Raw genomic sequence first — 10,715 nt, forward strand, 5'->3', positions numbered from 1 at the left:
ACAAATCAAAAATAACCAATTTACCCATCAACATAAGTAGAGCTACAGTATAATAATCTGTTTGCATTAAATGGCTGTAAATTCTGTTTATTGTAACTATCCTGTAATCCAGAAAAATACACGCTTTTTTCCATAATTCAGAAGAACAATACACAAAAAAGTTTGACAGAAGTTTTGTTTAATTTACAAACAAAACAATCATTTCTTATCAAAAATGACTTAAAGCAACAGAAACACAAATATGAGCTGAAGAACAGTGAGACAAACAGCAGCAGATGAGCGCAGCATCAGGACATCTTCTGGAACACAAACACCAGGTAGATACCTGCAGAGCAAAGACAGATGAGGGTTTTAGTGATCAACAGTTTGTAGATCAATGGGCCCACATATGAATACATATTTTAAAAGTAGATCAAAGACAACAATACTGAAATGTTTTTACAAGCATCAGTTTAAATGTGTCATGTAAACAGCTGATGGAGATGATCAGACTTACTGGTAGCTTCCCACTCAGATCTGCTCAGCGTTCCCTGCACACATGGAAATACAGACAAATGTTGTAAAACTGGGCCGAACACCTGAAACTGTTTTAGGTTTGTTTTTTTTTAAACTGAGCTGTGGGGGTAGACGTGGTCGCTCATCTACGAATGGAGAGGTTGGTTCTTCAATCGCATGCTATATATACACTTGGGCGAGATACTGAAACCGAAGCTGCTCCTGATGCATCCATGTGTTAATGTTAAAAAGTGCTTGAATGCATGTGTGTGAATGTGTGAATGAGACATGTGGCATAAAGCACTTGAGTGCTCAAGTAGAGTAGAGAAAGTAGAGAAAAGCGCTATAAAAACCGGTCCATTTAACATTTACCATCTGAGCACGCTTACCAGGGGAGTTCTGACGTCGGCTCGGTCACAGTGCTCTTTAGCATGACAGTATTCCTCTGCACTGTCTGAGGCTTGAAGACCATCCTCACTGGGAAATGGCTGAAAGCAAAACAAACTCTTAAAAAGATAGTAAGTAGTGACAGGTTAAAAGCAAAACCTGGACCTCTGAGCTACAGTGACAGATTCTGCTGGTTCTGATGTGTTTTCTTTATCCTCTGATCAAACACTACTATGAGATGAATTGTTCTATTTATCCACAAGACACAGGACCACACTAATGTTTGTGTGGATTTATTGGAGCAAAATATCGCCACACATCTAGCAAAACAGTAAAGCAGTGAACTTTTTTTTTAACACAGCAAACAAAAAAGAAAAAAAAACAGTTCATCCACTGTGTGCAGAGGAGTGAAGCTATTCTTAAGGCTTGAGAAGGTGAGATGCCTCACTGAAAGGATAAGTGGGTCCTTTCCTTTAATTTGTCACCATTTGGATCTGTGTCCAAAAATAACATGCTTAAATGTTGTGTTAAGTCCATATCTAGTTTGTCTTCTGGTCACATCATTATTGTAAAAATAAGAAAAATGAACTGAGAAATCATAGTCAGTATGTCAGTTTTAATTAATATTCTACCTCCAGAGCCATCATCTTCATCATGAGGCTGCGATGATTCTCCTTCTTCACCTTCTCCTCAAAGAAATCCGCAAATCTTTGTTTCAGCACCAGCTGCATATTGTACTGCTTCGCCATGCTGGGACATAAGAAGTGGAAACAGAGTATCATGAAATATTTTTATAGGAAATTCAGAGTACACAAGCAGATGTTACTGTGAGTACTCTTACTGTTCAAAGAGAGGAAAGTAGACGAGGAACTCTGGAACGTTGACGACTTCCTCGAGGTTAAAGTGATACTGACATCCGAACAGAGGGTAGGAACCTTTGGACTGAAAGGTCACTTTGAAAACCTCATTACCAAATGACAGCGAATCAGATGCCTCCAAACGTTTACTGTTGGGGGGGGGGGCAAGGAAAAGAGTGAAGATGAAGCAGATACTGACTCAGTGATTCAGTCTTTACATCTGAACATTTCAAAATGTCTCTAATAGGGTCGGCTTAGCGCAGCTTGACTCAGTTTTAAGGTTTTTCATTAGGTGGTCGTACCTGGCACCAGGTACTTTTTTAGTACCTATTTGGCTGAGGTTCAGGGCGATCTGAGGCGATCCAGCCTCAGATCCTTGCTGTAATGACCCCACGCACATTACATGGTACTCGTTTATAATGAAAAGTGACAAAGTCCGGTTGAGCCAAGCTACACAGAGACGGTACTAATGGAAAAAGGCTATAAAAACTCCAAGTATTAAGCTTATCTTAATACTTGGAGTTTTCATAGCTCCAACACCAGGTGGACAACCTGCTTCACCTAATAGGATCATGTGGCTTAGGTGAAGAAGGTTGTCCACCTGACATGTGGACAGATGTGACTATAAACAATTTACCATAAAAAAGCGCCTTTCATTACACTTAATTGTTTATCTTACACAAGTTCAAAGGCATCTGGCGTTGTACCGATGAAGTACCCTCCAGGTTTAAGACGCTCACAGGCATTTCTCAGCATCATATTAGCCTTCTGCTCACTCTCAAATGAGTAATGATACACAAACTGACAGCTGCAGATGTCGAACATAAGCTCAGCATCATCCAGTTTCTCTGACAACAACTCCTGTAGGTAGAGATAAAAGGTCAGTAACAAATCAAACAATCCAGACTGAGAAAAACCTCACTTTTATTTTCTTCTTAATTCTGATTTTATATATTCACTTTTATCACAGAATACTCGACTTATTTTTTGTGTGCTGCAGGTCTACCTTTGAACAGTCTGCTGTGATGAATTCAGCAGTGAAGATTTTCTCGTTACGGTGACTCTTTTTTTTCATCTCGTCATAACGAATCTGACATTGTTCCACAGAAACCCCTGCAATATCTGAAAATAAACATCTATGTTTAATCATCAAAAATCTCCAGCAACATGCAACAATTAATCTCAATTGTAATGCCTTTTGAGCTGAGGGGCAGTTATAGAGGCAAGAGATGATATGGGCCACCCTCCAGTCGATCCACCGCCCCCAGGAGGTACGGTTGCAGCTGGGTGCAGGGGTGGGTATTTTTGTATCCCCTCAGTTTGTTTCCAGTATGTTTTCGGTGGTGGATGAGAAGGTTCTGACTGTCGTTTGTGCTTATGAACTGAATAACAGTACATAAGCTTAGAGTATACAGCAGGGGTGTCCATCTCCAGGCCTCAGGGGCTGGTGTCCTTCAGGTTTAAGATCTCAACCTGGGTCAACACATCTGAATCAAATGATTAGTTCATTATCAGGCCTAGCTGTGTTTATCAAGGACACATCTAAAACCTGGTACACAGCTTTCTTGGAATCATTGAGTGGATTGCTCCATTTCATGTGACATTTCATGTCAATGGCATCTGTAGAAATATATTTACTTAGAAAAAATTCTAAGTAAATATAAAACGCATTTTTTTTAATCCAATGTAAATAACACTGAACTGAATTGACGTGATGACCAGTTATAGAGGACCGAGTGCCAGTTACTTAAGTCAAAAGTGAAGCACAAGTATTAGCTCATACATAGGTGAGATTTTGTGGCAGGTGCTCTCATTTGATCTCTGTGATGTTTGACATAATTCATTTCAATTCAATGCCACCACTTTACTGCTATGGAGAGGTTTGTGTGCCCCAGTAGTCCCAGCAGCTATCCTTTTCTTTGTCCCCTGGTAGGTCTCTCCCAAGGCAAATTGGTCCTGGATGAAAGCAATTCATTGGACCCCCATGAGAAAAAAAAGAGCAAGACACCTGAGTAACCTGTGCAAGATTGGGTTACTCCAGGGTTATTTCTCCTCACCCTGAAGCCAGGCTTGGTAGGGAGCTTGACAAAGAGCAGCTGGTGGCCACGCCTTGGGCCCACTACCTGTAGCAGATACCGTCGGGGTCAGGTATATTGTGTGTCAGGTGGCAGTCAAGGGCGAGGGCCCTGATAGCCCGATACCCAGCTATCAAAGCTGGCTACAGAGATGTGGAACCTGTCCTCTCTGGTTTGGAAGGAGCCTGAGCTAGAGTGTGAGGTTTAGGGACACTGACTAGATATAGTTGGGGTCACGTCATTGCACAGTTTGGGAACTGGAACCAGTGTCCTGGAGAGAATCTGGACTCTGTCCCAGTCAGTGAGGGACGGCACCTGCCTCTTTCTCTTACTGAGAAAGAGGCAGACAGGCGGTGGGTATTTTTGTATGCCCTCAGTTTGCTCCTGTCCCCTGGGGGTTTTTGTGAGCGAGAGTGTTGTTTCCCTACGCCTTCAGATTGGGGAAAGGGTCCTGACTGTCGTCTGTGCTCATGTGAAGAACGACCCAGTCAAACAGAAGAGGGAGGATGGATGGATGGATGGACAGATGGATGGATGGATGGATGGATGGTTGGCAGGCAGGTTTGATTTTACACAAAGTTAACATTGACTGTTTCAGGTTAAACAGCAGGATGAGGTGCGTCTGTAGAGGAAGATTTTACTGCTGGTCCTTTACAGTCCTTAAAGCTGTATAGGCATGAAAAGAGTCTGTAGAAATGTGATGTCAAGTTTCATAAACCATAAAAATCAATGAATCAATACCTGCACAGACCAGGTGATCGATTCCTCCTCTTCTCCACTTCAGTAGGTCTCCTCCTTTTCCACAACCAAGGTCCAACACAGACACCTGCTGAGATCCCGCCCCTCTTACCTGCTCCAAGATCTCACCTGTCAATAGAAAAAGACACTAAACTGTAAGAGGATGTAAATATTTTATTTTTAAAGTTGCTTCCACACAAGGTGCTGCAGAAAGAAAATAGGTAAAATCAGAAAAAAAATATAAATAATTATTAAATGGTGAAAGAATAAAAAGTAAAAAGTTTATAAAAATGGTTAAAATACAGTCCAGTAGACTCGGAATAAAAATTATTCTTCCCCCAGTGTTGGACTGTAGCTGGTGATGGTAGTCCTAGTTCAGTTCAAGAGGATCACTCAGAGATCTGGTTCATGAGCAGAACCAGAATGACCAGCTCCAGCACACCATGGAGGAGAGACTCAGAGGAGGTGAAGGTAATAATTATTTATTATCATCACAAAGGATGACTTTTATTATTTACCTTAAAAAAAAAAAACAACTAGGCTACACCTTTACTGAGAGGGTGGTTTGTGGCTCAGCTGCAATGGAGGGGTGGAGCAGCAGGTTCAAATAGTGTGTGGGGGGGGTGGGGGGTGTCCAAATAGTGCATGCCCTGCTCTGAGTGTCAACCTTTGTATTATTCTGGAGGATTATACAATGCAATTTCCTGACTAACCACCTTGTTCATGACTCACACACTAAAAGAACTGTACTAATTACTGGGTATTAAGTTTTGTTTGGCCAGCATCTATGACCTTCAGACTGACAGGCTGGTGGAACTGCTAAGTAAGACAGAATCCATGATTCGTAAGTTAATTCATGAGGATAAGGAGAAGGTTATCATGAGAATTTGCTCCAGGCACGTCAGCAGTGCCTAAATCTAAGATTTATCACCTCAACCTGCTCAAAGATAGGCTGAAATTGCTTCTCTGGTGAGCCTGGTGAAGGAAAGAGATGAGTTGGGACCAGCGGTATCAAATTCTATCATTTCCACCTCCTTCCGTTGTGATGACCATCTTGCACAGGCCCAGAGAGTGGATGGTGCTGCAGTGCAACATCGTTTTGTCTGGTTGTACCAGTCTCACAGAGCACCGTTTTGTAGCACACTCTAGTGTGATGGTGCATTCACTACCAGATACTTGAACACACAAGACAAATTGCTCAGAAGGAATTGGCTGAAATACTGAAAATGGGAGTAATAGAAGAGTCATACCAAAAGCAAAAAAAGACTACTAAAGATACAACAATCACTCAACTTACAATGCTGTCTGCGTCGGTCCTTTGTGTTACAGGATGGCAAATAGAAAAGCGTCCTTTTATAGTCTTTTTCTACTCGAGCACTCAAAGTGTTTCATATAACATGTCTCATCCATTCACACCAATCATAGACATAGAAAAAAGTGCTTGTAAGTGCATTTAATCTAACATTCATACACAGCGTCACACTCCCATGAAAGTCATGGTTCAGCATCTTGCCCAAGGACATCTTGGCACACAAACTGGAGCAGCCAGTTTTGGAATCAACAGCCTTATGATTAGTAGATGACCTCCTAAACTACAGTCACCTCTATGTTCATACAAGGCACAGGTGAAACATAAAGGCAAACCTTTTTAAATAAAATAATCAGTCCCTTTCTCTGTTCGATAAAACTGTAGAAAATGGACGAGTTCTCTGGTCCATGTGAAAATAAAAACAATAAACTGGCTTCCTGTAAAAAGTTTACACCAGCCCCTTTGCAAGGTTTAACCATTTATTTTAGTTAAATCTATTAAATCTGTTTTTTAAAAGTTTCTGATCATTTATAAAACACTTTTTTTAAAGGATGAAGGTCATTAATCAGCATGACGACAACAGGCTGCCAAATAAAACATAAAAGGCCAATAATCTGTATTAGTGACTGGTATTATACTCGCTGGATAAATATCACTGCATTGTCATTTTGTTCTGATAATCAGCTTTCTAAATGTTGGATCTGATGTTTGGCCCTAGAGACAACTTATAGCAAAAAATAAACAAAAACAAAACTACGCTCTCATGTTATTATGCATGCGATTGCCGGATGGGTGTTAATTGCTTACAGATCACTATGGATATGTTAAAACTGAGGAAGTGTGGTGTGTTGATCAGAAGCCAGTTACCAATTAGAACACTCTTCAGCCAGTTGTTGAAGTTCCTCATGAAGAAGATTCGGCTTCTGCTACGAGCTGCCCGGCCAACTTCCTGCAGCTGGTTGTAGTGACTTGCCACCTTCACACCGTGATCAAGCACCTGAGAGATCAATTATAGGGATCACTAATAAGGAAGACAGCCTCACAGCAGCTTTAATACCTGCTGATAAATATTTAGATTGTTTTTGTCTGCCTGATCTTTCCGAATTAACTTGAATAATAACTTCCTCCAAATCAACAACGTGTCAATCAAACCTCGTTCCTACAAGACTGCTCAAAGAAGTCCAAAAATTATAAATCTTAAATATGATCAACCCATCTCTTCAAGCTGGCAGTAGTTAAACTGTTACTTAAAGCCGCCACTTGACCTTTTATCTCAAACATTCTTGAAAGAGTAGATGTAAAACAGCTAACTGATCATCTGCAGAGGGATGGTTTAACTAAAAGTTTCAGTCAGGTTTCAGAGATCATCACAGTACAGAAACAGCTTTAGTGAAAGTTACAAACTTTGTGTCTTATGGCCTCTGAGGGTGGACTCATTCTGTGCCTTTCCTGCTAGGCCTCAGTCCTTTATTCAATATTGTCAGTGTTGGGAAGGTTACTTTTAAAATGTATTCCATTACAGAATACAGAATACATGCCCCAAAATGTATTCTGTAACGTATTCCGTTACGTTACTCAATGACAGTAACGTATTCTGAATACTTTGGATTACTTAATATATTATCGTGCTTTTTACAACAACGTGAATGTACTATTGCTGTGTGATTTATTACTATTACTGAAGGTCCGCGACTCCGAACTGTAGTAAAGGGACCTCTGACTAATACGGCGGGGTCCCTGTCGGCTCGTAGCCGAAAACTAGCTTTACTTTGTTGTGTGGGTCAACTTTTCTTGCGACAGACAGAGAGAGGCGTTGAAAGACTGCTCCAACGGAACTTATTGTTTTCGGAGGAAAACACGAACACGGTGTACAGTCGAGTCTTAATAGCTTACTTACAACTGGGCTCGTCAGGCACTCTTCTTGGCTGAAGTGGTTATTATTATATTTACATGCTTCCAGCTCCCGTTTTTCCTCGATGACAACTCGTACCTTTCCACTCCCCTTTTTCTCTCTCCCTCCTCGCGCTCACAGACCCATAATGTGTATGGCAGTCCATTCTCCCTGCAGCACGGACTACACTGGCCATGATGCTACATTCTTTAGAGCTATGCTTGTAGCATTCTGCCTGTTAGCTTAGCACAACAACGAAAAGGCGCTCTCTCACCCAGGAAACACACAGTCGCAGAGAGAGAGAGAGCGTCGCCCTGTAACCATGGCAACCGTAACGCTGCCGCCTGGAACAACAGAACGTAGCTGTCAAACAAAACCCAAACAGTCCTGACCCGCGACAAAATGAAACAGGAAAGTACCGCAGTGTAATCCATTTATTTCAACAAAGTAACTGTATTCTGAATACCACCCTTTTAAACGGTAACTGTAACGGAATACAGTTACTCATATTTTGTATTTTAAATACGTAACGGCGGTACATGTATTCCGTTACTCCCCAACACTGAATATTGTTAACAATAATATTTTATTACAGCGATTAGAGCATGCTGTAGGTGTTAAAGGTACTGCGCTGTAGTGGTTTGAATCAATTCAATCTAACAGAGTCCTCTTCACACACTAAGGTTAACTGATACTCTTAACATTATGCATGTTTTCCCTCAGGCAGTCTCACAGAATAGCATAGCAAGTTCAGTCCAATTTTATTTTCATGCGCCAAATCAGAGCAAAAGTTGCTTCAAGGTGCTTTATATTGTAAAGTACAGACCGTAAAACACTGAAGACATTTGAGTTTTTAAATATGTTAGGTTGTTCGCTGAGTTTACAAATGTTTTCCAAATTATCCTAAACTTCTAAACTATATATATTTTTAGCAAATAGTTTTAAAAGTGCTGTCTGATCCTCTCACATCAAACCGAGACTTCATCTCACAACATGAAGAGCCTTCAGACAACTGCTTTAAAGAAATATAAAAAAAATGAACTTGACAACCTGCTTCTTGCTAGGTGACATCTTCTCTTCTTCATCTTCAACATGCTTCCTCTTCATCCCCGAGTTCTCTTCTTGCTGAGCTCCTCTGGTCTGTGTTGCCTCCTCCATCGTTTCTGTCTGACGAGACTGAAGCTCCATCTAAGAAAAAAAAGAGGAGGAAGAGGAGGAGAGAGAAAAACAATATCAGTTTGAGCTGATGAAGCTTTATGTTGAGTTTATTGAGAATTAGTGATGTCAGCTTGACTGAACAATGCCGAACGTGATCCATTTACCTTTTTTAATAACCCGTTATATCCGAAAGGGAGAGTAATACATTATGATGTCAAAAACTACAATGTATTAATCACTGCTTATGCGCTACAGTCTGATGGTCCTGATTGGTATCGGAGTTTTCTATAATGAAATTTCTCATAAATAACTACACATAATAAATATTAGAGATATGTTAAAGAAAGTTTTAAGTTTTGTTAAAAAAAAAAACATCAATTGACTAAAATATTGCATTTTCAGATCACCAAATAGAGGTATCTGTCTTAACAATCTGATATCATTTGGAACTTGATTTAACCTTTTTAATGATAAAACTGCTCAGTGACCTTTCAGAAGTTGGAAATTTAAAGCCTACATGTTGGGTCAATCAAACTAATTAAAAACAAAAATTTCAAAGGTGGCACGGTGGTTAGCACTGTTGCCGCACAGCAAGAAGGTCCTGAGTTCAATTCCAACACCAGGCCGGGGTCTTTCTGTGTGGAGTTTGCATGTTCTCCCCGTGTTTGCGTGGGTTCCCTCCGGGTACTCCGGCTTCCTCCCACCGTCCAAAGACATGCAGCTTGTGGGGATAGGTTAATTGGAAAATCCAAATTGTCACTAGGTGTGAATGTGCGAATGAATGTGAGTGCGAATGGTTGTCTGTCCCTGTGTGTTAGCCCTGCGACAGACTGGCGACCTGTCCAGGGTGTACCCCGCCTCTCGCCCTATGACAGCTGGGATAGGCTCCAGCGCCCCCCGCGACCCTGAAAAGGATAAGCGGAAGCGAATGGATGGATGGATGGAATTTCAAAGGTTACATAGAACTGTAAGTGCAGGTTAAACTGGGTTGTCACCATGTTGTAATGCAGTTTACAGTGATGGATGCAGGACTGTTTCAGGGCAGACTGTTGTATGGCCACTGGGTCACATATTGATGCTACCCTGGGCCTGACCTAAGTTAAATTGATGGGTGATGTTCTTTGGTGGTGTGTGCTTACTTCCACCTTTGTACTAATTTGGTTTGGAAAACTGTAGGATGCAGTAAGCCTGCCGCCTTCTTGTTTTCGCTGCTCCCCAGGGGACTCTACAGCGGCTCATCTGCCTTAATCTCCCTCTGCATGTCCTCCTTCACTACATCTATGAACCTCCTTTGCGGTTTTCCTTCCTTCCACCCCCCGGCCTCTGTGCAAAAAAAGACGAGTATTTGTGCAGTGTGCCGTCACAGGATTTAATATTGCAGAGTCACAAACAGGACTCGAGTGTTTACTGAAGCAATGAGACTAAAGGGGTCGAGGATGCGTTTCCTTCTGAAACTTTAAGGCGCTATTTGACTCTTTTTACTCCGTGGATAAAACGGGTTAAATCTGGATGTGACCAGGTTAAAATCGGATACGACCCAAAGCTGCTCACTCTCACCTTCCATCAGTGACCAGAAGCTGCTACTGACTGTAAACTGACCGTTAGCCGCGGCTGCTAAGAGCTAACAGATGTCGGTGTGTGTTCAGAGATGAACCGGAAACAGCTAGCACAGTGGCTGAATGTGATATTCCAGTCGATACTAATCTAATGGATAACACCGAGACTAACTTGAATTAACGACCAAAGTTTTAGAGAAAAATAACTCACTGTGCTCCGCGAGAAAGACGCGTGCGCTTTCAGCCGCT

General features: G+C 41.5%; 1 protein-coding gene across 1 annotated transcript; it reads right to left on the reverse strand.

Moving 5' to 3' along the window:
- Window positions 1–252: 252 nt before the first annotated feature.
- On the reverse strand, window positions 253–10,715 carry rnmt (RNA (guanine-7-) methyltransferase). The gene is made up of 11 exons (XM_085346350.1): window positions 10,678–10,715; window positions 8,803–8,940; window positions 6,729–6,858; window positions 4,556–4,681; window positions 2,746–2,861; window positions 2,419–2,600; window positions 1,724–1,888; window positions 1,515–1,632; window positions 885–983; window positions 497–530; window positions 253–325 (listed from the first exon to the last, which is right to left on the reverse strand). Exons 2-11 carry the CDS (start codon window positions 8,938–8,940, stop codon window positions 288–290), a joined length of 1,146 nt encoding a protein of 381 aa, XP_085202476.1. The 5' UTR covers window positions 10,678–10,715; the 3' UTR covers window positions 253–287.

Source organism: Diplotaxodon limnothrissa, linkage group LG22 (assembly GCF_057381915.1).
Source record: "Diplotaxodon limnothrissa isolate DT_005_m linkage group LG22, D_limnothrissa_male_GT1.1, whole genome shotgun sequence".
In the NCBI taxonomy this organism is placed as follows: domain Eukaryota; kingdom Metazoa; phylum Chordata; class Actinopteri; order Cichliformes; family Cichlidae; genus Diplotaxodon; species Diplotaxodon limnothrissa.